This window comes from Epinephelus fuscoguttatus, linkage group LG15 (genome assembly GCF_011397635.1).
Source record: "Epinephelus fuscoguttatus linkage group LG15, E.fuscoguttatus.final_Chr_v1".
Lineage (NCBI taxonomy): Eukaryota > Metazoa > Chordata > Actinopteri > Perciformes > Serranidae > Epinephelus > Epinephelus fuscoguttatus.
In genome coordinates, this window is record NC_064766.1 from 5,449,983 (window position 1) to 5,477,421 (window position 27,439).

Sequence of the window (27,439 nt, forward strand, 5' to 3'; positions counted from 1 at the left end):
AGTTAGCATCAAATCACTAAAATGTTCAGCTGTTAATTAAATAAAAACCTGCATTCATCTCAAGCCCCTGGCCATTAACATATTAGTGAGCAAAACCTCTTCAGAGAGCACACCATGAAATATTAGACTTACAAATATTAATGCACAATTAATAAATAATACAAATCATAATATTTTTAAGTATTTAACACAGTGGAAAAAGTAAATGTGGTCTGTGCAATAGTTAAGACACCCTGTCTCTGAGTTCCTGTGGGACAAATCACAGTCCTAAATATGTCTTAGCTGATCATTCTTGATTAAGGATATTTAGCAAGGATGTGCAACAACATCGACACGTAATCGATATCGCTCAATATCAGCTTTAAAATGAACTATACGAATCGGCCAACATGCTTTTTCTTATTTTGCACAATGAATGCATATAACATACATTGAAAAGTACCGTATTTTGTGTCTCCATCTGCTGATTGGCCATCACGATAAGAGTATGTATGCATAATATGATGTTAATTTCACCACAGAAGAGACATGATGATCATTAAAATTAGGTGGGGAAAAAAAAGTGGATATATCGATATTGGTATCAGTTATTAGCCAAATATGTTTTTAGATATCGGCATATCAGATATCAGCAAAAAATCCAAAATCGCGCATCCCTAATATTCAGCCTTTCTTCCTTGCAGAATGTTTCTATTTCAGATACATATTTCAGAAATATTCTTCTTCATCTTGTATGCACTGCAGTTTAAGATACAAGCACAGATTCAAATACTAAGTTGAGACACTGTGAAAGCAGCTGTGATGGCCTTCTATTAGTTGTTTGAGGTTGATTTTTCAGTGTTTAGGATCATTCTCTTTGTGTAATATCCAACCTTTTCAATTCAAGTTGCTTTACTGATTCTTGCTCATACATGAGTAATAGATTCCATTTTTCATTTCCTCAATACTTTTAGTGCTGTGTCGCTGGCTGCCAACCAACCAAAATAGTTCCATTGTTGTTTCTCCAGTTTAAAAAGCATCTGTGTTTCCTCTTGTGTTGCATACTGAGAATGTTGGGTGTGTTTCAAAGATGTTGTTGATCAGTACAGGACCTGGAGTTATCATAGTAGCGGTGTTGGGCAGGGAGGGGAACTCCACTGACTTTACACTTCCAAGTGTGGTAACAGTTGCTAGGGAGCACTACTGCATATGTGAAAACGGCTGTATAAAGTCTTTAGTGGCTTCAGGGGGAGCTGCGCAAAAGTTGATAAATTGCCTGGAGTCATATCACTTGATTCAGAGTCGGCCTCATAACAACATGAGTTACAGGAGTGCAATGTTTTATCAGTGGAGTACTAATTTAAGACCTGAGGTGTCAATGAGACCCTCACACCCAAAGCCATAATAGCTTTTTCTTATTTCGTCTTTTCAGAGAACTCTGAATGGGAAGTATCCGAGTGCTGCTGCACTATTCAGGAACTCGTGGAAGCCCATTTCTGCAATTGTGATGAAAAACACAACATCTCATAAGTCATTAGAATGAGAAACATTCTCAAAATAATAATGACTTATGGGGCTTTCAAATCAGAGACCCGGGCCTGGATCTAATTATACGTGACAGCAAATTTCAGTCTCTTTGGCATACCCAGGCACAGTATGCTGATATGTGCCCAAGTCCATTTGAAAAGGTGATTTCAAGTATGGTTTATGTGTACTCCAGTATGGAACACATCAGGTGTAAATACCAGGTGTAACAAAACATGCAAGTGGACTGCTATTTACCGCGACCACAAGGAGTTTCTAACTGGTTATAAACAGTAAAAATTTAATAGTAATGCCTTTATCAGACAGCAGCACAGCCCGCCGCAGACAAACCCAGATCTGGCTTCACTGCTGCCTTTGACCTGCAGTCAGAGCTGCGGCGGGAGGCAGAGAGCTCTGTGCCTGACAGCAGTGGCTTAACCTCAAGTCAAGAGCTTCATCTCACTGCTCCACCGTTACCTATTCTGCTTCCTGCATCTTGTTCATGATAATACCGATATATATTTTTTAATATCATATTAAAAATTCATATCATGATACTCACAATAATTTGGCTTGTTGACATATGACTGGATTTTTTCCATCAAACTGGCAGAAATTGGCTTCAATATAAACTTGAGAAGTAGGCTGGAATGGTAGTTTTTTTAAATCATTATTTGTGTGGGGTTCTGCAGTCGATTTGAATATTGTGTCTCTTCACGTGACAGATGTTAATTGAGCCAACAAAAAAAAGGCGTCAAGTTACCATCTCAAAGAGCACTGCAGCAGTCACAGCCATCCAGTGCAGCTTGATCTCAAAGGCAGAGTTAAGGGAGAAGTTTCCGTGGTAATAACAGCTGCACCACTCGGTTCGGTCACTGCGGTTGTTAACGTCCACATCCAAAGTGACGGTCTTCTGCTCTGGGACTGTAGCCGCTGGGGGACAGACAGAGGGAGGGAGAGAGGTGGAGAGACAGGAAGACAGGAGGCAAAGGAAGCAAAAGAAGGAAAGATGGGTGGCATGATGGGCAGGCAGAGGAAGGAGCAAGAGCAGGTGGTGAGCATGGATTGAGACTAAACTACCTTCAGTCCCACATAAAGTTAAAACAGCATGAATGTCTGCATTATCCCAGTTCAAAGAGAGGCTTCCTGGTATAATAAAGAGCAGTTGGAACAACTAATAAGCTTCAAATGTAGTCAGTGTCTAATGAATGATTTCAGCATCACATTAAGAGTATTCCAGGAAACCAGTCCAAGGTGTCAGATAGCAAACTGGGAAAGCAAGTATTTTTAAGCATGTTGAGATCAAAGGTGACAAATGAAGCTTTGAGCGGTCGCATGAAGCAAGAATCAGGCAGAAAGACTGTCACAACATGCTGTGCTGTGATAGTGCCTTATGTTGAAAAGCCAGGAGGAGAGCGACAGGTGAGGACATCACACACCACAGCACTACTGCACCACAGCCACTAACACCACAGCATGCACTGAAACACCACACCACCTGAAACTGCTCCTGGATCAGCTACACACTAATCACGCAGCATACAGTGATTGGATGGTGAGGGTGGAACAAAATTTGATCACACTGATCAGCGATGTGCCTACATCACACAGAGACAGAGCCACTGTGGACAGATGAAACTACAGCTAGAGGACACATTCGTCATGCACTACACACTGGAGAACACACCACCAGCTGTTTGATGCAGATCTACAGTCCACTGTCAGGAGAGCTGAGTCCAGTATCTCTGTCACACAACAAAGAATGATGATGGTGGATGGTGACGAATATGATATCATTGACTGTTACATGAAAGCAGGTCTGAGGTGATAGTAAGATTCCCACTGTGTGAGCTGAAAATGATGATTTTTTTTCACCAAAGTTGGAATGGTTAGTGGTATGGATGTGTTGGTACTGTACATGTGGGGCTCATTTTTGGTTTATATAACTTTGTTTTTAATCTGGGGAGTTCATCTTTATTTTGAAATTTTAAATAGAAAATTGGAGTAGACACCATTTGTCTTTTGAATGTAACCATTGTAATCTTTACTAACTTGATGGACTGAAGCAGCCTATGTCTACCATACGCTAGAAGACTTCGAAAATACTTTTAAAAGACCAAAGTGTGACACACTCACACCGTTACCTATTACCTATTACCAGTTTTGTTACCTAAACTGACCACCAGCCTCTGTTGTTCAGCTGTGCTATTTTAGTAAGAGAAGACTAAAGGGATGAGTGGTGAACCCTTTCAAAAATTAGGATTTCTCACTAAAATAATTGCTGGTTGGTTGATCAGACACAGAGCACGTACTCCTGTTTACTTCACAGCTCCACCAGTTTCTCCTCCTTTTCCGCAATTCAAGAGAATTAAGACTTGTTCTTGTGCCTCCTCTGAGTCCCTCCACATTTACTGTCTGTCTGGTTTGCTGCTTTCTGTTTGGTGCTGGAGAGAGCGCAGCTATTCTTCACTATTTGCATGAGCCACGACTTAAACCTGAGACAATATTAAACATGTCTGATTTTGTTGAAACAGCAAAACGAGAAAAAAACTGACTTAAGACAGATCGGAAATTTGTCTGTGATAGTAAAATCACTAGAAAAGTTGTTTGTTGTGAGGCTGGAATTATTTGTCAGAGCTAATTTTGCCATTTTACTGATATTTCATTGAATCCAAGACTGAAAAGGACAGCTAATGATATGATCACTTGAGGGTGCTTAGTGCTTTCCTAGGTCACATGAAGGACCGATGTTGGGCAGGGCAAACTGTACTGCCCTTATGTATGCATAAATAATCATGAGCAGCAGTAGAAGAGCCAATTCAGACCAAGAGCCCTTAAACAAAAGCACCCTCTTGGCCCCGTGTGATGTGTAAATACTGGCAACTCTCTGAAGTGGATTTGTGTATGATCCGCATCCAACTGGATGTTGGAGGAGACTGTGGCTCCTCCGCAGTGTTGGCTGGGCCTGGAGAATCGGGCTGGGTGTACCTAGCAGTGCCGCGGCCTGGCTGCGTCCCCCAAAGCTGCGGCTGAAGGAGCTGTGCCTACTTGCGTAGGAGGCTGGCCGGCTGGGCAGCCAAGGCAGGAGGAACGCTGGGAGGTCACAAGGTCTCCGCTCCTCCAGCACAAAGGCCACCTCAAACCACTTCCTCTGGAACAGAGCAAAGTCCTCCAGAGCTGCAGGAGACCAGCCTCCAGCTGCCGTGGTGGGAAGCTGGGACGTCTGGCCTGAAAAGGACAGGACAGCCAAAAATGTCATGACAATGTCGACTTAAAACCTCTACATAAGAAAAATTACAGACTGTTCTAATTACCTGACATTAATTATAGATACATACAAGTTCAGGCATTTGCTAAACTAGATATATATTGAGACAAAAACAGTAACCCCTATGGCCTCTGAGTGCATTTTAAATCCATTCACCATCCTTCTCTCCTACTATCCTGTAGAAGTAGAATCCGTAGACGAAGGTGCGCATGGCATCTCCGGAAGCGTGGGCCACCAAACCTTCATCCAGCATTTTCTATACAAACCAAACAGACAGACACAGAGACGGCTGAGCAGATGCAATACTCACAATACCACAGTTTTCTTTTCCTGAAGGGACAGTTCTAAAAGCACCACAAGCCTCAAAATCTACTCATGGACGAGAGGCTTGTGCTCATGACAGTGCAAGATGTAAACATTAATGGCATCCTCCTCAGCTGAGCTGTAAAATTAGCTAGCTCAGTGGTGCTAAGTAGGTTGGCAGTAGATGCACGCTTCCTTCTATGTGGTGATACAGTGGGCAGGTGTGGACAGGTAGAAAAAAAATAGTTCCTCCATGAATCTGCTCACAACAAAGTCTTTAAATCAATCTTTGCTCATTTTGCAACAGCTAGCAGCTGCTTAATTTAGCATAAAGACTGGAAACAGGAATAAATAGCTATTCTGTCCAAAAGTCCACCTACCAGCAGCTCCAAAGCTCAGGAATGAACACATGATGTCTTGTCTGTTTAATCTGAACACAAACCAGAGTGTAAAAACAGCATGTTGTTGTTTAATGGGGGTTAGGAACTGGACCATTTCTTGCACTTCCTGGAGAAGCTGCTGGTTGTCATGCAACCTCACAGTCACATTAGGACTCCAGGACAGTTTGATTAATAATTTCCCCTTTGCCCTCGTTTTGTCTTTCAAATTTGATTGTCCAACCTGCAGGGTTGTTTAAAACCTCTCTGATCACCTAAATATTCATGCTTCGTAACCTGTTGCCGTTCTGTAAAGTAATGCTGCTGCAGTGATAAACTGAATGAGCACAATGTTTATGATCGTTGTGATAAATCAATTAATTTCTCTTGAAATCTTCCTCATGTCTTTCCTTCCTCACGTCACATGACATTTTTCATCAATTTAAGGGAAAGCTGGGACACACAGATCTTACTTGCATGACATCCACAGCCATCCCCTGTGTGGCCACGCCCTCCACATTGTTGACCAGCCAATGAACGACTTCTGCGCTTATAAAACAGTTGAGCGGTAGGCCTTTCTGCTCCGGGAGCAGTTGTATGCCTGTCCTGTAGAGCACAGACACAAACAACTGTATCCAATACACAAGACAGAACCCTGTAAAACCAAACCCAAGAGCCTGGTTTTCACTTTTATTCACATAAGGTAACAAGCAAATACATTAGTATATATCAAATACATAACATTTTTTTTAACTAAAATATATTTTTTATAAATATAAAATGCAATAGTTAGATAACTACACACTGGTCACAGCAGCCACATAAAAACATTTTGATGTAACTTATTTTCTTTATAGTCAGTAAAAGAGAAAACATCTGAAAGGATGAGTTGGTTTTTTTTTTCATCTGCTGTAACTCTGCAAGACACACCTGCAAATGTATGATGAGCCAGCAACTCTGCATTACATTAGCATTCCTCATCATGTTCTTGTGTAGTACGACACCTATTAGAACTACTCTCTTATATATGTATATAATATGCAGCAATCTGATTGGCCAAAATCTTTTCGTTCCGCCTACGCGCCTATATTCACCGGGTATCAACTTCAGTGACATCTTGCATAGACAAATACACTGAAACCGGCGAAATGCGCGATCGAGTGATAGGCGTACTTTTAGAGCATCAAATCGTACCAGCGTACTTTGATGTCAAAATGCGTGCCTGGTACGCAAAATGCGTACAGGTTGGCAGGTCTGCAAGTCTCAAGTTACTGTGGTGACAATTACATAAGTCAAATCAAGTCCCTGCTATAAGGCAAGCAATTAACCAGTAAAGTCATGTAAAATTCTGATGATAGCCAATCAGTTAATAAATTAGCTAAAAAGACACATTCACATACCTTTCTGTGTGGGTTTCGTAGCGACGGATAATGGTGGATGCTGTAATTGTTGTGTCACTGAGATGCAGACATTACATACCAATCTTCTCTTCCTACCACCATCACTGACAACATAAGTCAATCCAAATTGTATTATTTTTGCACTAGCCCCCTCCATGACAGCTGTCTTGTGCATTGGCCTCTGCTGGTCTGCTACGTCCTAGCAGGTTGCACGCATTGCACTAGAATCATCCATCCATGTGTCAAAAACAAATGTACCTTCTCAATAAGAAAAAATGTAAATATTTAATCAAAAGTCAAGTCATCTGTCTCAATTCTAAGTCTCAAGTCATGAATACTGAGTCAAAGTCAAGTTGAGTCCTTTGTCAGTGTTAGTCAAGCAAGTCTCAAGTCCTCAAATTTGTGACTCAAGCCAGACTTGAGTCGATACATGTGACCTGAGTCCCCAACCATTGCCAAAAACACACAGCACATCTTACGTGGGATGTTTGATGGCCTCCAGGATCTCCAAGAGTGTTGAGGAAGAGGACAGAGAAAGGGCTCCTGCTGCACACTGCCCACTGTCAACAGATTACTGATCAGTGCTAAATCACAGGTTACAGTTTAGACAGGTTATCCATAATCTATTATCAAGTTATCAACTATTCTCTCTGGTTCTAAGTTTCAGCATATTTACTGGTACATTTTATCATAAAATAAAAATATCCCAGATCCTAGTAATGTTATGGTAACCATGTTTTACATATTAAACTACTACAATCTCTTTATTATCAATTTTATGAGCTAGATGTGTGATTTTTTTTTTTTTTTTTTTAAATACAGCTGTCAGGGTATCCCTGCAGTACACAGAGTCAAAGGTTACCTGGTGTCTGAGGTGCTGCTGCTGACTGCAGTCTCTACTGCAGGCTGTGCTGCTGCTCCAGCTGTCACTGCTGGCTGGACTCCTTTATCTGCAGCCTCACTGGCCTCGCCAGGCAACTGCACAGTTAGAAGAACATCACTAAATTTGCTGTTTCATTTCATATGTTATAGTGTTTTTCCAGATTACCAAAAAGCCCATTTTCTCACTTCCATCTGGTGGTATCCAACCATGCAGATGTTTCTCTTTGTACAGGGCTGGGATATTTGACTTTGAGATCTCTGCAGCCACAATGAAACGGAATTCTGTTTGTGTTGCTTACAGTATTGAAACATTAACAGTAAAAATCTATTTACGGAAACTGTGTTGCTGTTACTCTGAATAATCCACAGAGAAACTGTCCCAATGTATATCCTGTGGTTTATCCAGAGTATAACAGACACTGTTTCTTAAAAGACTTTTTAAAATTACATTTTTAAATACTGTGAGCACCACCTCCATTGTATATTGGAGGCAGAAATCTCAGAGACAGAGATCTCAAAGCCTGGAAAAAGAAACCATCTGAATGGACAGATAACAGAGGACAGAAGTGAAGAAAATATGTTTTATTCTTTAATTCCTGTGAACAGACTATTTACCAACCCAGTCCTGATGTCATGCATGGAAACAGGAGTTTCTCAGAAGTTTATCTGGGTCTAGTTGTGTTACAGTACATGTTAGTTACACCAGGATCACACTACATGTATTACTCTCTAGAATTGGAGAGCATTGATTTTAGGATTTAAGCTATGTGCCTTATGCCAGACATCTAATAGCGGCCCTGAGGAGATCAATCTTATCGCTAAATATTTTTATGATATTTTAGTTATTCCTATACTTGTATGATACTAACAATAGCTAGGTCTCTGGAGTGTTTTTGATTGCTCTACAGGTCTGACATTCTTAGTCTGTGCTGAGATGAAGGCGTTACCAGTAACCTACATGGTTTACAGATCCTGACAATGGTTTATGAGCCTATATTTCTATTTTCTATACAAAACAACAAACAGTACATACTTTGCCTACAGTATGCCCACATTTTAAATTAGAAGACCAATTTAGATATTTTTGACATCTGATAGTTCTGCATTAATATAAAATGATGATCTTCTATAATATTTTGTATAGTGTCCTATAGTAAGTACTTTGTGAATCTGCTGAAGGTCTGAGGTTTAAAAGGACTCTCTTCAACCTCAGCACTACAGACATGTAGTTAATCTGTAAAATGTTACTAAAAAGACACAACTGACTGAGGCATAGCATTTACTGTGGAGGCCCATTGCTGCCTTTGTGATGAAAAAACTAGAATTACCGCCTTGTGGTTGTGTGCCACCCCCACCACACTTAAGGTGCACCTACAGTTTCCATTCATGCCTGTGAAAACATGGATGTTTCACACACAATGTTGTTCCTACCTTTATACCCTAAATATATATATCAACACAGCGCCAACCAGTGTGCATCCATAGTAAAAATAATTCAGGTCTACTGAGTGAATGACATATTTGGCTCTTACAATAATGTCACAGTGAAGTTGATCTTTGACTTTTTGGATATAAAATGTTATGACTTTGTTATTTTATCCTATTAGACATTTGTGTGAAGTTTTGCAAAAAACATGTTTTGTAAAGTCACAGTGACCTTGACCTTTGACCACCAAATTGTAATCAATCCATTCTTGAGTCCAAGAAGACATTTGTGCCAAATTTGAGGAAATTCCCTGATGGCCTTTTTGAGATATTACGTTTTCGAGAATGAGACAGACGCGAGGTCACAGTGACCTTTGACCTATAAACACCAAAATCTAATCAGTTCATTCGTTTCTAGTTCAGTTTAAGGGATATGATGACACTGAGTCTGAGCCCTCAGCTGAAATTTTCTCTATATGGTGCAATGTGCCTGCAAACTCCAGTCAAGATCCTCCGAATCAGTGAGCAGTACATTTATTAAACAGTGAAATATAGCACTGGACATCACTGTAACAGAATTTTAGAATTAAAATCAATTACAAAAATGTTTTCCATTTCTTTTGCACCCTCCAGCTGGTTTTGCTTTAGGCATCCGCCAACTCACCCATGCCTAAAAATGGTGCTGGATGACAGCAAAGATGCCTTCTTTACTCTGCTGGCTAAACTAGTGCCAACATAAGGCACGTTTTCAAGGGTTTTGTTATTAATCACATAAAAAATTAAATGTTAACTAATCTTTTCTGCAAATACAGTCAATATCTGATTTTTCCAGACTTTTTTTTTTTTGCTAGGTAACTGCAACTTCTCATGACGCTAACATACTTGTCAGTGCATTACATTTGTGGTTTATATGGTGAAGCTATAACAGTTAACCTAACTGAATTGGTTTCATGTGTAAATGTTTCAGCTGTGGGGAACTGCCAACAGGTTGAATCATCATAAAGATATGATGGATTAAATGTGATCCTGGTGTGAGAGTTGTCAGTGTTACTACCTACCTGCAGGCATTACAGTACTGAGCAAAGTACAAAGAGTAAAAGTAAAAATTGGGATCTGATGAGGCACTGCAAGTCAAAGATCATGCAATAACAACATAGAGTTTGTCTGCACACCATGCTCATGCAGTAACGCAGCATGAATTTAAGAAGCTACAGCACATGTAGATACACATACACGCACAGACCAAAACACACAGCTTGAGTGATGCCCAGGGACCTCGTTACTGACCTGAGAGTGATAGATGTAGGAGGAGCGAGGGCTACGTATAAAATCCAAAATAAAGGCAGCATCCTGTCAGCACACAGGAAGAACATAACCCAGGATCAAACACCCAAAGCCCAGCAGCAGGAGCAGAACAGAGCATGAAGGGGAAATGCAGATGGAAACAAGAGCAAAAGCCCCACACTGAAGCACCAACGAAGAAGAACCATTTTATTCAAGTATTTCTGGATGATTAAAAAAAAACTTTTAATTGTGTCAGCAAAAAAGCCTGAAGCAAAACATGTATTCTGATCCATACACATAGTATAGCTGCTCACCTTGCGGGGACTGTCTACATATGTGGGAGCGGTGGCAACACTTGCAGGGTCACTGATGGCTGTTGAGGGCTTTGCCTGCTGCTGCTGCTGCTGCTGCTGCTGCTGCTGTTGTTCTTCCAGTGTTCTGAGAGGAAGCAGAAACAATGCAGTTAAAACTGAGATATATGGCTCCAATGCAAACAACACGTTGGCTTGCAGTAACAGGAGACACCCACTTCTGGTTCTGCTCCATCTCAAGTAAAGCTGATAAAGCTGATGTGCCTTTCTTGCCCTGTGGGGGTACCACTGGCTCGGTGGGATACGGAGGGAGAGGACTGGTGACCTGCAGTCCTTTCATCGGTGTGCCCTTCTGCTATGAAGGGGAAAACAAACAGATGGAAGAGTCCGTTTTAGCACCAGTAAATATAAATGCCAACAGAGCAAACGTTTGAAGACGACTGCCCCGTGTGCAGTGGGTAGCAAGCTACAACTCACAAGTAAGTTAAGTGCTCAGTTTAATGACTGTAACCAAATACTTCTCAGTACAGAGTACAAGATCTTTTGGAGACTTCATTTGCATGCCTATGTGTGATGTGCAACTGCAAAAGTAATCTGCTGGACTGTTTTAAAGATGCAGCTGTGTCACACTTTTTAAATGTCCTGTTGCTCTAGAGCAGGATATCGGTACTTCATACCTTTAAGGTATCGACCAAAATAGCCCAGTGCCCAGAAGTATCAAAACAGACAAATGACAGCTGCATTTGATCTTTTTTGTATCCAGATGTAGAAAGACTATCTGTATGGTTTGGCTTGCAGCCAAGCGTTCTTCAGTTTCATGCAAGTTGTAATTGGCCCACAACTGCTGCAGCTTCAATCCAAGCAGCCTGTGGTGTGGTGAAGTTAAGTGCTGTGTATTTACAGAGTTGGAGGTTTAACGCTCCGAGATGCCACCAAATTGTTCAAAAGTATGGCTCCACTACACGCTTGTGGCTAGAGATGTGCACAAGTTGTTGACTACTTGATAAAATGTTGCTGCCCTCACTAGACTGCACCAGAAATACCAGCTGGTTAAAGTTATTATTAATTTTTTTTATTAAATTATGTACACATTTAAATTACAAACTGACATAATTTGCACTGAAATACATGTCTTCCTAGCTACTAATGTTAAAAATGGCAGATGAAAAAAATAAAAATAAAAACCCACTGGCCTGTTCGCCTCACCCTGCTGATAGTGAGTTTCAACTATTTTCTGGCTGTATTTTTTGTTTGTTTGTTAGTTTTAGGCCTGTCTAGTTTACATATAACAGAAATTAGTCTTTAGGAACATCCCTTCCTATGGCATCTGGTATTTTACATATCTAAATTCGTCTATTGACATGAAGGGCATCAAATGAAATAGAAAAACGGTATCAAATGAAGTACTCTGGTATCGTATCACTTTCAGGGTACTGGTATTGGTACTGGTATCACAATTTTTTAAACAATACCCAGCCCTACACTGCTGTCTGTGAATGTCAAGCAGGATTCTGCAAGCTGATTTTGATACCAGACACACATTAAATGAAATAGAGCTAAAACTACTACATTAATTATCTTTTAATCTGCCTTTTTTTTCTTTTTGTCAGAAAATACTAAAAAAAAATCATAATTTTTCACAGTAATGTTTTCCATAACGTCTTGTTTTGGCTGACCAGCAGTCAAAAACCCCAAACTGTTCAGTTCTATTTCATTCTTCCTGACCGCCAGAGACGGTATGAAATACCTGGATAAGCATCACGCGCATGCTCAGATCGAGACATAATACCAACAAAGTCACGTGACCTGGGTGACGCAAGCGACCTGATAAAGGAGGCAGGCACCCAGCGATCGTCTCCTTTTCATCTTCTCGCCTTAGCACACAGGTCGTTGTTTGTATTAACTTGCCGCCTACGCCAGTAGCCTCGAAACCACCGGTTGGAGCTACGAATTCGTCCTCCAGAGGCTGCATAGCTGGCGCTCATCCCCGCCATGCATATCCGACCACAGCTCGGACTGCGACAGGTAAGTAGCTTGTTTTTCCATCGGCGGCGGGCATGCCTCATCCCCGCTAAGCACCTCCGCTCAGCCAAGTTGATTACTGCATTTGCTAGCCGGAGCCTTCCTGCTACTGACTGCCCTCGTGGGGTGCTTCGCCTCTCTGACGGCTGTATTGGGGCTTAGCAAACAATATATCGTTAGCTTATTTGTAGCTGAGTGTTTCTCACTCTGTTTCTACATCGTTAGTTTATTTGTAGCAGAGTGTTTCTCGCTCTGTTGCTACATCTCCAGCTTTACGGCGCTACAGGTGCTGGTTTGACGGAGTTCATAGCCGAGTGTTCTCTCGCTCTGCTGCAACGTCGCTGGTGCTTTTACTGTGACACGGTGCTGGGTTGGCTGTAGCTGGGTGTTTCTCGCCCTGCTGCTACACCACTCGCCTTTTGGCGTCACTTGCTGGTTTTTGTTGGATTGTACGAGTGTTCCCACTCAACTGACAGCCTCTGTGACTATGCTGTCTGTTTGTATCTCCTGCATGGCTCCTCTCAGCCCAGAGGATGGCAATGACAGATGCCCTTCGTGCCTTGGCATTGAACACCTCAGGGAGGCGCTGACTGAAAATGCTTGCATTAATTGCACCTGCATGCCATTAGCAGAGAGGACTGCGAGGTTGGTTAAATTTGATAGTAGCTTTGCTGAGGCTGGGTTACCCCCTTCCGGGACACCTGCATACAGCCATCCTCCCGGCCCCAAGCGTCGCGGACACACTCAGGATGATGCTTCCGTCGCTAAGAAGAGACGGAGGGGTGTTGAACCTTTGGCCCTTAAAGTGGACACTTTGGCCTCTGAGTTAGCCCAGATTAAGGCCCTTCTTCTTAATCTGCAGCCTGGTTGTCCCTCAGCTACTGCTGGCACTGCTGCTTCAGAGCCACCACTCGGAAAACCACCACAGAGCTATGATGGGAGTGATAGCCTAGCTTCCTCACCCCTTGTTGCTAGCCAGCCAGACGAGGACACACTATCTATTGCAGCCTCTGGGAATCTCTTTACCGATGATGACGCAAGGGGACAGAAAGAACTGGAGGGGGGTCCCCCCTTCCCTCCGTGGCAGACTCTCATGGATCGGGTGCAGACTCGTTGAGGGATGCTGAGGCCAGTCTTTCTACAGTTAAACAGGCCGTCCAATTGGCCGTCTCACGGCTTGGGTTGGATGCTGCCCCTGTAGAGGCTGCTCCCTCTAATGCTTTTTTCAAACATGCCCCTCAAACATCGTCCTTCGGGGTTCCACCCTCTGAGCCATACATCACTGAACTTCAAAGGTGTTGGCCGGACCCCAAGGCTTTCCTTCACCTGCCGAGTGACTGCAGGGCTTTGGCTGCCATGAAGGATGCCGCCCAATATGGTCTGGATCAGATGCCTGCCATTGATGCTTCCATCGCTTCTCTGATAGTGTCTCCGGATGAAGCCCTTAGACCTGATGCTCGTTGTCCACGCCCACAGTGTAGGGTCACTGATGACCTCCTTACCAAGAGCTATGATATAGCGGCTCGGATGGGGCGTATTGGCAACTCCCTTTCCCACCTGGTTCTGGCTCTATCCCAGACTCTCCAAACTGCTGGAGCAGATGCCCAGGCACAGGGCCTCAGTGATGCTTGTGGTGTAAAAAGACAGTTCCTGATCAAGTAGAATGGCTATATTGCATAGGTGATTATGAAAAACAAGAAAACAAGATTATGTGACTATCATATAACTATGTTTAATATATATGATCTTATAATACTGAGTATGGTGTATCTATATGTGTTAAAATATTAACATAACACGACAAAGTATTCATAATATACGCTCACATTGTATCCATTTACTAAAGCACATATGCACTCAAGTGTAACCTATTATGCTTTGTGAAATAATAATACACACACACACATTCAAATGTTTGTATTGTCTAGTGCACATTAAAGGTTCATATTGCATGAGAGCACATAAGGGCACAAGGGACTGTATAAAGAAAGTCCCTAACATCCACATGTTTTTTAAAAATAAAGTGAAAGTGAATCCGGAGCTAAGGGTGGGAAATTTGGGGAACTCCAGGCTCAAAACGAAAGTATTACACCATTAAAAATGGGCCTGCTCAAGATTGGACAAAAGAAAAAGGTATCCACCAACAGGATTGGGTTAAAGTGGGAAGGATTAGCAAAAAGGGGTGGAGACACTGCCCAGTCTCCACCAGCATAAAAGCAGGTGCATTGAGAAGCAGTTTTCAGTCCAGTCCCGGGGCTTGACTCGATGAGTTGTATGTGTTAAGCTTGTGAACACATTAAACTCGATTGCATCGGACTCTGCCTGTCTCCAGTGTTTTCTTGAGTGCTGATTAGTTGATCTCAAGGTACCAGCCTGACATCTGAGGACAATTAAGAAGCATCGTTGAGGACAAGGTCGGGAGCCTACAGGCCCACTTCCAGGCACCGATTTTTGCCTCTTCATGCTTCACTCCAGGCATTTGCTTTCATGACCAGAGAGCTTGAGAGACTGATGTCCACCTTGACCTTGGCCCGGCGCCAAGTGTGGCTTGCCCAGTCCCTATTGTCAGAGGCATGTAGAAAGACACTTCGCACGCTACCTGTCATTCCAGGCCAGATGTTTGGACCTGCAGCCCAACAGGCTTTAGAGCGCAGTGTACAGGTGAATAAAGTTAAGCAACAGTTTGCTGACTTAAGCCAGGCCCCATTGCCTAGACCAAGGCACACTAGCGCTCCCCGCTCTGCAGCCAATGCTCAGGGTGACTCAAGAGCCGCCCGCCCCTCGTTCCAGCAGGGCCGTTTCCATAGGACCCCTCAGCAGCCTGCCTTTCGGGCGCCTAAGGATAGGGCACCCAGATACGGACCACCTGCCGACCGACACCCCAAGCTGCCCAAAGGTCGTGGGAGTCGGATCTGACTACCTAGACCCAGGCGCCGGCCGTTTCTCCCCACAACATCTAGGCCAGTGGGAGGCCCTAACTTTGGACCCTTGGGTGTTGTTAACTCTTTCCAAGGGACACAGTATTCAGTTCAGGCTTCGACCCCCCAAGTTCAACGGGGTCAGAATGACTGTTGTCAAGGACCCCCTCAGGTCTCTGGCTCTAAAGCGGAAGATTTCAGTGCTTCTGGAGAAAGGTGCCATCGAGAGTGTAGAAAAGTTTGGACCAAAGGCACCAAGGCAGGATGGTGATGGTCTCAGGCAAGTGCCTCCGGTCTCTCAAACCCTGGAGAAGCGGGGCCTATCTCTCCAGCGGTGTTCCCTTGGGCTCTCTTCCTTCCCGGCGGTAAGTAGTGGTGACAGACGCTTCCCTCTTGGGTTGGGGTGCCGTTTGGAACCACAGGACAATCAGAGGAACCTGGAGTCCTCAGCAGAGGCTCCAGCACATAAATGTGTTGGAGCTGCGTGCAGTGCACTTAGCCCTCAGGCACTTCCTTCCCTTTTTGGAAGGGAGGCATGTCTTAGTTCGTTCAGACAACACTTCGACAGTTTATCATGTGAACCACCAAGGGGGAACCAGGTCCAGTCATTCCCTACGGGAGGCTTAGAGGCTCCTTCAATGGGCCTCACCTCGCCTCGCAAGTCTCAGGGCAATGCATTTGCCGGGTGTACAGAACACAGCTGCAGACATGCTTTCTCGACAAAGGCCCCCTCCGGGAGAGTGGAGGCTGAACCCCACGGTGGTTCAGATGGTGTGGGAGAGGTTCGGCAGAGTGGATGTCGACCTATTCGCCTCAGAGATGTCAACACACTGCCCGCTGTGGTTTTCCCTCTCGGAACTGAACAGCCAATTGGGGCAGGATGCCCTGGCACACTCCTGGCCGGACCGCCTGCTGTATGCCTTTCCTCCGATCCCACTGCTCATGCTGACACTTCACAGGATAGACAGGTGCAATCACACGGTGCTGCTGGTGGCTCCCTACTGGCCCGGGAGGATATGGTTTCCTCTTATCCGTAGGCTTCTCAACAGTGTGCCTTGGCCTCTCCCACTGAGGCGGGCTCTCCTGTCGCAGTTGGTGGTGGTGGTGGTGGGGGGGGGGGGGGCATTTGGCATCCTCACCCGGAAAGCCTCCAGTTGCATGTCTGGCCCCTGAAGGGCCGGACTCATTACTGAATTTCTGTGATCAGACTGTTGTCCAGTCAGAATGTGGACCCAGAGCATTGCTCTGTACCTGTACTGCTCAAATACCTGCAGACGTTGCTGGACAAAGGGCTCTCTGCCTCTACTATAAAGGTGTATGTTGCTGCTATCTCTGCTCGACATGCCTTTGTGGATGGTCGATCTGTGGGGTCACATGCTCTGGTGGGCAGGTTTCTTAAAGGTGCTCTCCGATTGCGGCCTCTACATGCTGTGTGGGTGCCTTCATGGGATTTACCTGTTGTCCTGGAAGCCTTGTGTTCTCCTCCATTTGAGCCCCTGGAACATGCTGACCTCAGATGGCTGTCTTGCAAGACTGCCTTTCTTCTCGCTGTTACATCTGCAAAACGGGTTGGTGAGCTTCATGCCCTGTCCGTCGCCAGTGACTGTTTGCGGTGGAATTCTGATGGATTAGGGGTTACTATGTGGCCCACCCCCTCTTTCCTCCCTAAGAAACTTTCTGCCTTTCATGTTAACCAACCTATCAGTTTGGCAGCTTTTGCCCCAGAATCAAGGATGGAGGAACTACCTCCTAATGTCCCCTTTCTTTGTCCTGTTTGCGCTCTGAAACAGTACATAGAGGTTTCTGCTGGCTTTCGTAAGTCTGATGCTCTGTTTGTCTGTCATGGAGGGCATAGGAAGGGCTGTGCCTTGTCTAAACAGAGACTCTCGCATTGGGTTGTTGATACCATATCTCATGCATACAGGCTCAGGGGCCTTCAGATCCCACCAGTGAGATGCCATTCGACCAGGAGCGTCTCCATGTCGTGGGCTGCTTTGAAGGGCGTTCCGCTGAATGACATCTGTGCTGCAGCTGTGTGGGCTTCTTCCTGTACCTTTGCCCGCTTCTACAGAGTTAATGTGGCCGCTCCCCACCCTGTGGCGACGGCTGTCTTGTCTGTTCCTTCGGTCTGCAACTGAATCTCGGTAAGTGCGGATTCCTCATGACTTTGTTGGTATAGGTCATCCAGGTATTTCATACTGTCTCTGGCGGTCAGGAAGAATGAAATAGAACGAGAGTTACAGATGTAACTGGGGTTCTATGAATTCTGGATGACCGCCAGAGTTCATTGTCACTCGGAATCTTGACGAGAAGATTCTGTAGGAGACGATCGCTGGGTGCCTGCCTCCTTTATCAGGTCACTTGCGTCACCCAGGTCACGTGACTTTGTTGGTATTATGTCTCGATCTGAGCATGCGCGTGATGCTTATCCAGGTATTTCATACCGTCTCTGGCGGTCATCCAGAATTCATAGAACCCCAGTTACATCTGTAACTCTAGTTTACTATCACATAAAATAAAGAAAAGGCACAAATGCTCACAATTTACACACTTCAACTGGTGGATGATGGCATTTCTCTTAAAGAAAGACAACTAAAGGAATCACAATAGTTTTTTGATACAGTTTCAGTCAATGAATTAATTGCTTAACAACTAACTGTTTAAGCACTAGGCTAAAACCTCATGGCTAGTGAGGGAACAAAATGCAAAAACACAGGTATGCTGCTAGAACTGTGGATAATCCTGACATTAAAGTAGCCCCAAAAGCTTTTATAAAACATTAATGATACCTGCAAAGACAAAAGGGCAGTGGTAGTGGTAGTGTGGTCAGCTTAATGCATAGAGTAACTTATAAATGTAGCTGTCAGATAAATGTAGTGGAGTGAATGTACAATATCTATATCTGCTCTATAAAAGGAGAGGCAAGTACAAGAACAAGTAGCAAAAATGGGGAAAAAAGACAAGTGATGACAAAGTCAAAAATGCAATCAACATTCAGAGGTAAATGTAATAAATTTGAAAAATCATTAACAACAGCATGAGTGTCAAGTTTTTAAAATATTAAAATATATGCAGCCTGAAATAAAGTAGTGACATGTAAATTCAAACCGCAAGTAAAGTAGAAGAGCCTCACCCTGATGATCCTATCGGAACGATGGCGTCGTCGAATGCGGTTGAGACCCTCCAGGAAGCGGATGAAGCCATCCAGCAGGACCCAGTCCCCGCTGCCACCCATCCCAGCGCCTGCTCCCTCCCCATACACATCCCAGTGCCCCTCCCCATCTGCCACCCGCCGAGCTCCTCCGGCTGGCAGCAGGAGGAAGCGGGTCCTCCAGAACTTCAGAGAGTCGATCAAACTGTGGAGAAGAAAGGCAGAGTCTGATAACAATACTCACTCCACTGTAGTTTCATTTTACAAACTTTATGAAAAACAAATTATGACAAAGTGTAGTGTGGCTTTGATGTGATCATATAAAAAACATTAACACATATGTTTAAATTCTGGAATCAGTAAGAGATATAATTACGCATGTTATGTTTGAGTAATAATGTATACCTGAAGTCCTCAGAGCCAGCAGAGCAGATGTACTGGTCCAGGTAGTTCCACTTGTATTCCTCCAGCCTCTCATGGCCAAACTCCACCCAGCAGGACACAAACTGAGCATCAGAGTGTGGAGGACACAGACTGTAGCTGTACTGGATTTGTGCCGACTCATACGGGTACCTAAACACACACACACACACACACATATTATGAAACAGGAATTCCTTTTCATGTGCAATTTTTTTTGTATTTTTCCCTTTTTATTACAAAATGGCAGCAGAGAGCTGACAGGAGATGAGGGAAGAGAGATGGGGGATGACATAAAAGTGGACAACACTTTTCTAAAACATATGATTCAAAACTCAAGACACAATCTCAGAGCCCATCAGCTGTCTGCCTGATGACAATAGAGCCTCTGGGGGCAATATTTCTGGGGTTCTGATGTAGCCAGTGGATATCTGGGCCCAGACGTCCTCTTCCATGCACCCGTCATTTCAACTAAAGTATATATACAGCAAATGAATGCAGATGAAAAAAAACAATGGCCCATTTCGGGAATGCATTTTGGCCAATGCATTTCACCTCTTTCCCTCTTGCCATGGACTGTTTACCTGCACGCAATCAAAGCCTGATCAGATATGATTGGTCAAAACTACTCAGACTACAAATGGACTACAAACAGAAACCAGTATGCTTCCATTACCAAAATCCCTTGTCTACAGGTTTCACATTCATAATCATGTATCTGTTTACAGCGATTACTAAGGACATAACTGACACTCGTTTCCTTTTCATGTATATTCAGGCTGATACGTCCTCCCTTAAACATACAGTAGACTAAAGTTTAAGCAGCTCCAGCTGAGTTACAGCAGCAGCAGCAGCAGCAGCAGCAGCAGCAGCTTTCCTGTTTGAGTCTGTGATGTGTTTTGATTAGAAGATGAAATGTATGTGTCTTCTAAAGATATGCTATGCAGGATTTGTGTGTGGCGGTGTATTTATCTGCAGAGAACCTGCTCTTGTCTTTACCTGTAATTTTTTTATTTTCTTCTTATTTTGTTTTGCTTGGGATGTTTATGGGCTGCAGCCTTTGGACAGTGGCATACAGCCCCAAGCCAATAACGTTGAGATGTCAGTACAAAAATGTAGAAACCAGGTGCCAGCCTGTAAAAAATGTGGTCACAGCGCCAAAATAACATAAATGTGTTGCGCTGAAATGGCAAGTGGACCAAGCTCATTTTAATCTAGGGTTTACTTTCCCAGGTAAGTACTGAAGGAGAGGATGGGGTTGATGAGTGTTGCAAAGTTGGCCTGTTTTCTGTTGGACAAGTAAATCAATCAATCAATCAATCAATTTTATTTATACAGCCCAATATCACAAATCACAATTTGCCTCACAGGGCTTTACAGCATACGACATCCCTCTGTCCTTATGACCCTCGCAGCAGATAAGGAAAAACTCCCCCCAAAAAAAACCCTTTAACGGGGGAAAAAACGGTAGAAACCTCAGGAAGAGCAACTGAGGAGGGATCCCTCTTCCAGGACGGCGGTTAGCCTAGTTAGCTCTCTGATGTATCAGCTTTTCCATTATAACAAATGTAACATTTCTACAATAGTGCAGCAGCACGGTATACGAACAAGTACACCAAGTTGAATGTTGTGTTTATAAACAGTAAGCGACACTTCTGCGTGGTATACCTTTTACTATTTTCACTTCTTATACGAAAAGTTTAACTAACAGATGCATGTGTGTTATATGTGATAGCTGACACTGGCAGGTTTCATACAGGATGGGACACTTGGGAGTCCCCATTCATACATGTAACTTCTCCTGCGATACTTTTATCTAGTTGGGAGGTTTAACATGGCAAAATGCAGAATGAGTTCTTTCTGTGTTTGGGTTTTCAGGTGTACTTACTTTGGCAGGTAGCGAGTGACAGTGATGATCTTGTCTTTGAGGCAAACTTTATGGAAGGTCCGGCCCATACTGAGCCAGTAAACTGTCTCCTCCTCCTCAGCTCGACGCAGTGACACCAAACCTGAAACCCCAAGAAGAAGGAAGACACATACAGTCACCACGGCTCCGTTGATGTTTTCTGATATTTCTTTTAGGACTGAGAGACCTGTTTTCTTAAATACTGAAAGCAGAAGTTATAGACAGGTTGTTTCTCTGTGTCGGTTGGAAGTAAAGCTGGAAAATCTATTTTACAGTGAATATCAAGCTAACTTCACTTCAAACATGTACATCCCATGGCTGAAATGCAACAACTTCATGGAGCTGCTGAAAGGCATCGTGGGAAATGACTACCACATGAGGCACTTTAACAATCACAGGCTACAACAAGAAATTCATACTCAGACTTCACACGAAAGTCATACTCACAAACTAACTCCTAGAAATAATATGCGATTACTTTTTAATGGAGAATAGAGTGGGCAATCTGATTTTTTTTCAGGATTCCAAATACAAAACTAATGATAATAAACATAAATCAACCTCTGGAGTAAAGAGGACTGCTGCCGAGTGGAGTGGCCACAGCGGGCTGTGGCTTCCTGTTATTGGGCTGAACGATGATCTGGTAGCCTTGCATCAACCTCTGACAGATAAACTCCTCAAACACCTGAGACGCACTCATCACCGGAGCTTCATCTTCTCGCCTGGGAAAGAGACAGAAGCATGAAAACAGATGAGCAAATAACCTTGTTTTGCTCATTTCATGTGTTGCTTAATAAAGTCATAGTAAAATGAGTCTGTGATATGATATGTTTGCTTGGTTTCACAGGATATATGTGATACTGCCTATATAGGCAGTAGGTAAGTAGGTATCGAACACTGCGTAATTCTCTATTATTAAAGCACTAACCTACTTAATATGATTTTATGTTTCCTTGAGAAAGACCTGACAGTACTTTATGATGAAGATGCAAATACAGTATTAGCTATAATAAACAGTGCTGTACTGCACAGACCGATGCTCAATACTAGTGTCTTTTTACTAAAAATATGACTGAATGATGATGTGAAGGAGATTATTCAGCCCTAAGTAGTGCCTGCAGTCTTCTAATCAGGCTGCATACAGCCACAACAAACAACAGTTGCAAGCACAAAGTGATTGGCTATAGACAGTTCTACACTTAAGACAGGTTGTTGTCTACCTCTCCAGGTCGCTGTGTGGCAGCAGGTCATAGCATCCTTCAGTGTAGTCATTCTGTAGCGTCTGGCGGTCGGGGAAGTAGTCGGTGGTGAGGGGCAGGCAGGCCGGTGTGGTCAGAGACTTCCAGTCTACCCCCACTGTGCAGCAGAAGCTGGGCACTGTCGGGGGTGCAGACAGCAGCAGGACTTCAGGAGCACCCACACCATACACACACACAAACACACACACACACACACACAAACAAAAATTCCCCACAGCAAAGACAAATGCATGTACCCAGAGAGGAGAGGTACATGTGTGTGGGTGGGGAGGGGATGGATATAGAGAGGAAGGGAAAGCACAGTGTGGTGATAAGTAAAGAAAGGAGGGTGGGAGGAGAATTAAGATGGAAAGATGGAAAAGAAAGTGACGATGAAGATACAAACAAAAAAAAAGAAAGTAGAAGAGAGGGGAAAAAACAGAAAGCGTTACTTTTACTGGCCTTGTCGCCCCTGCTGGTGATTCCTGAGGGGCCTGCAGTTGTGGAACAGCAGTGATCAAACATGCAGATTGTGGCCCTGTGACAGTCAGTCTGTGGTCAGCATCGCTCACAAGCAAGTGACAATTGTGTCCTGAGCTCAGCAAAGGTGTGAACTGTAAAGTGACTGAGTGAATTTTAACAGAGAAATCACATCATGCAGACATACAGATGGTGAGCCAACTCTTAAATACAGTTTGCAAGAGGGATTTGTTTGACAAAAGCATCAATCTACAATCAATCAGGAGAAATATACTATGCGTACTGCCATGCAAGAGCGAGATATAAACAAAAGGCTTGTTGAATGCAAACAGGTCATGATGAAGGAAAATTATGGGAGGGCGAATTAAGAAGAGGATTTTAAGATCTAGTCATATTTTATCTAAAGACTTAAGATCGACAGAAGGCCCAGAGAAAGAAATAGAGAAGAGTTGTACAGAGAAAGAGAGTATACAGAGGGAGGAAGAGGGGTAGCCCCAAGTCACATGACCTCTGAGAGTCATTTATACCTGTGAACCCTGGAGACAAGCGCCCAGAGAAACCTGCCCGCAGAAGCTGAATAAACCCTCACAGGTTAAAGACACCACTGAAGGTTTATTGTCATTATCAGTTTGGTGATTGAGAATATCAACCCGATCCTGAGGTCTGGCTTTGTAACAGTGTTTGCTACTGATCAATTGACATGTTTTTGTTTTTGTAGGGGCAAGATGGACTCACTTGGATCAGAACCACTGAGGGAAAGGTCTTCAAATGTGGAGCCACGGTTGGTTAGAGTTCCTGTACAGAGATCACAGTTAAAACAAAGAAAGAGCAGCACAGTTACAAGTTTTAAACTAATGGTTATTTTCACTGCTGATTGATATGACCAGTCGATTGTCAATTAATCAATTAAATGGTTAATCCATACCAATTTTTAAAAGTTGTTAAAAAAAAAGCCATTGCAGCTATCAAATACATATCAACCACAAATCACTTATTTTATCAAGCCCCAACAGACAGTGCATACACGAATCTCATGCACTGAGAGAGAGCGCCCTGCATCAAAATACCAGTAGCCTAATGTTATCTTAGAAAGGATACAAACTGAGAAAATGTATGACAGCAAGAGGAAAGGAGTGAGAATGGGTTGAAAATTAAACATAAAAAGGTGGGAAAAGTTTTATTTCATAGCAAGTTAGTCAACAAGCATACCCAACAAGACGATGCAGAAGTCCATTAAAGTGAGTACTTGTTTGAGGAATGCAGTTAACATGCACAGTTAGCTCTGGACTGGCACGAAAATATTAACAACGTGGACTAATCTGTATGAAAAAACACTTTGATTCTTTTGATCATGGACCCTTACGGACTAAAGGAATATAAATAAAGGAGGAATGAACACTTTCAGATGCCACTTCAGAGGTAGAAGTTCACCACTTTTTCCATCTCTCTTGTCTACCATGCCTGCAAATCTGAATGAATTATATTTGCTGCTCATGGCTTCTGTAAATTGAGCAAAGTGACTGAATTGTGGAGTGTGTAACCAAGCTAATGATGTATAGCATGTCCATATTGACAAAGGTTTAACATTTGTATTTGTATGTGTGCACTAGAAATGTAGAACTAGCTCAAGCAGGTAGCAAATGACCCAGTGGGCTTTTTTATGAACCCAGCGGTTCATATATATATAGCCAAAGAATGTCTATAAATATGAACCGCTTCGCAGCCTCAATAGCAACCAGACCCCGCTTCTACTGACACCTGTGCAGCCACACCTGGTTAGTAAATTTGAGACTAAGCGTTTTATTGAGGCTCGGCTCCGATTGAAGTTTTATGATAACTGGAAAAATGACTGAGATGCTATTGTGCCACAAGTCTGGTGTGCTTCTTTTGTCACTGCAAATCAATTAGCGCTACAGTATACAGTATATATACGGTATAAATATATACATGCATATATGTATATATACATATAAAGCACAGGTAAAATACTCAGTATATTTCAGGAGAACACATCACCACTGTAGTTGCTCCCTGGACTCCCTGTAAACTCTTCCATCCCTCCACCAATGCAAACGCCGTTCTCCCCTGCATGTCTGGAGGTAGTTCGCCTTAAATAAAAAGATTAATAATAAGCATTCATCTCACTGTCTGTGCTTTAAGCTACATTTCTTATTATATTGCCTTGTGGTGGCCGTGTCTAACCTTCCGGTGGCCTCATGATAGGCCAGCTCCAGCAGCTCAGCGGAGGTGTGTGCAGGATCTCTCTGCTGGCTGCCCTGCAGTTCAGCCATGTTCTGTCTGGTCTGGTGATGGATCTGGATTGCTTCTCCAGAAGGACCTGAAGAACAACAGTTTACATACAGTCTGATGATGGCATTACAGTGCTTTTTAAATTCTTAAAACAAACTGAAAACATCGGGGAGTCACCAAAAACATTTCAAAGGACTGAACATGCAAAGACAATTTCATTGGAAAAATCTGAAATTTGCTTTTAAGATAATTTGTAAGAAGTGTCATGCAGATTGAAAGATCAGGATGTCAAAATTCTAACATTAGGAGTCATCTTCTGGAGACCATAAAGTCAGATTTTATAAGACTCTGGCCAGTAGTTGATCGTGATCAGAAACACAGTGTTGGATGAACCAAATAACAAAATGAAGCATCTGCCATTCTTAGACACTTCCTCTATAAATAATTTTGCAAATATGATCAATCACTAGCATAATGCATGGCATAGCAAATATTGCTATGTTGACATGTTATCTTTTATTGAATATATCAAACACATTCTCATTAACATACAAATTTATGAAGCTAAATGCTCCATAAAACTGTAATCTACTCACATGTGGTACAATGTGGACAATAAGGATCAAATATGCTGTTCCAGTATACAGCACATTATTCTGGAGATTCAATTGAGATAATGTTATATTGCAGTTTTGCAGATTATTTTGTCCACCCCATGTATATCAGTGAGGGTAGGTTTATGGAGGGCTGTACACATGCCATGTTTACATGCACCCTCCTATTAATTGTTTTCAATGTACACCAACAACAGGTGCGACGCACACGCATTCCATAGTGCCTATTTTTCATGGCTCAATGCTGCACACTGAGATAATCCAAGTTTAACTTTTGTAATGCAGCAGTGAGCAACACATGTCATGTGAGGAGGACCAACCAATCACAGCCGACAGATATCTTTCCCTTTATCCGTATATATCAGTTTGTGGTTAATATAGAGAAGAAGTTAATCATTTTAGTGCAGGGCGACCAGAGCTGTACATCTGTCCCACGGACAATAGGCCTACACACAAACAGCGCCTGGAAGATCAGCTCTGCACTCAGGATTTCAGGTACATAGGCTATGATACGGTACTTGATGAGATTGCTTAGCAACCTCAGATGCAACCTGCCGCTGCACTCTTAAAAGCCGGCACAGAAAAGAGTGGCACCCAGCTCCTGACCTCGCATTTTCCAGGCGGTTAATGACACAGTATGTGTACGGCCCCTAATGCACTGCAGTTTAACACCACAAACTACATCACCCAAGATGATCATGCATACGGGTTTACCAGCTCACACCTCAACTAGCTCCAATAAATTGCTGACTGCATGTGTGTGTTTTTTTACAAGGCTTTGTGTCCCCTCACCAACAGGAAAGGTGTGCATCCACCGCCGTCGGTTGGAAGTGAGCTTCATGGGCATCCTGGATGGGGTGAAGGGGTTTATGAGTGCTCTCTGTGGGGTGTAACCTCCTGGACGGATGTGCAGGGTGGATTCAGCACTTCCCACTGTGAACCTGCCCGGGGCACTGGAGTCCCGCTGAGAGTCCATCATCTTCTCCAACAACTCTGACCAACAGAAAAACAAAACAAGATAACCAGAATATGATGGTGAAAGGAAAGAGATGGAGCACCCTTTATCACACCCTTAGTAAGGGTTTCTGGAGGAGTTACCTCTGGTGCTGGTGTATCCCAGGGAGCTGCTGACTTCATACTGGGCAGGAGGCATGCGAGGTATAAGCAGCATATTGGACACAGGGCCCAGACTATCATCAGAGGCCAGGCTACGCTGTTCGTCCGGACCTCCAGAGCGAATAGGAGGGGACGCGCCTATGCCTGCACTGACGTCCACTGAGCCCCAGCTCTTCCTCCCACTCGTCTCTTTGTCTCGACCCATCCTGAAAGACACACAGTCACTGCTGTTCAACAGGCTGAACGTTCACAAGGTTTTCAAGAAAGGATAACTCTGTCCTCTTAATAGAGCATAGTTTAGTATTGTGCAAGCAGTGAGATACCTGAAGTTGGTACTCCTCTGAATTCGTGAAGGACCAGGCAGTCTGAACACCTGAGCATCATAGGCGTCGTAGTCCACCTGAATTGGTAGGCTGTTTTCAGAGTCTTTTGGAGCACAGAGAGCTGGAAGAGGTCATGAGGAGAAGGGTTGGAGTGCCAGAAAAAAAATTCTACTTCATCCTTCAAGAAATCAACAGGACAGTGGTTGTTCTTTGAGCTAAATGCTAACGACAGCATGCTAATGTTAACG

The 27,439-nt window shown here is 43.4% G+C and overlaps 1 protein-coding gene across 7 annotated transcripts in view; it reads right to left on the reverse strand.

Moving 5' to 3' along the window:
- Positions 1-27,439, reverse strand: part of depdc5 (DEP domain containing 5, GATOR1 subcomplex subunit) — a 42,714-nt gene that overhangs the window by 3,300 nt on the left and 11,975 nt on the right. Inside the window, exons 20-39 of one of the 7 annotated variants that reach the window (XM_049599173.1) lie at positions 27,192-27,312; positions 26,851-27,074; positions 26,545-26,745; positions 25,091-25,226; positions 24,905-24,996; positions 23,624-23,683; positions 22,391-22,547; positions 21,732-21,892; positions 21,153-21,273; positions 19,250-19,417; positions 18,827-19,049; positions 10,972-11,108; positions 10,757-10,880; positions 10,446-10,508; positions 7,714-7,829; positions 7,331-7,411; positions 5,925-6,057; positions 4,928-5,027; positions 4,492-4,731; positions 2,267-2,436 (exon numbers count right to left, since the gene is read on the reverse strand). In XM_049599173.1, coding sequence (XP_049455130.1) covers positions 2,267-2,436; positions 4,492-4,731; positions 4,928-5,027; positions 5,925-6,057; positions 7,331-7,411; positions 7,714-7,829; positions 10,446-10,508; positions 10,757-10,880; positions 10,972-11,108; positions 18,827-19,049; positions 19,250-19,417; positions 21,153-21,273; positions 21,732-21,892; positions 22,391-22,547; positions 23,624-23,683; positions 24,905-24,996; positions 25,091-25,226; positions 26,545-26,745; positions 26,851-27,074; positions 27,192-27,312 — 2,828 coding nt within the window. Of the gene's footprint in view, positions 1-2,266; positions 2,437-4,491; positions 4,732-4,927; positions 5,028-5,924; positions 6,058-7,330; positions 7,412-7,713; positions 7,830-10,445; positions 10,509-10,756; positions 10,881-10,971; positions 11,109-18,826; positions 19,050-19,249; positions 19,418-21,152; positions 21,274-21,731; positions 21,893-22,390; positions 22,947-23,623; positions 23,684-24,904; positions 24,997-25,090; positions 25,227-26,544; positions 26,746-26,850; positions 27,075-27,191; positions 27,313-27,439 lie in introns of all 7 variants that reach the window. The other 6 variants (XM_049599172.1, XM_049599171.1, XM_049599168.1 and 3 more) reach the window with 6 other exon arrangements.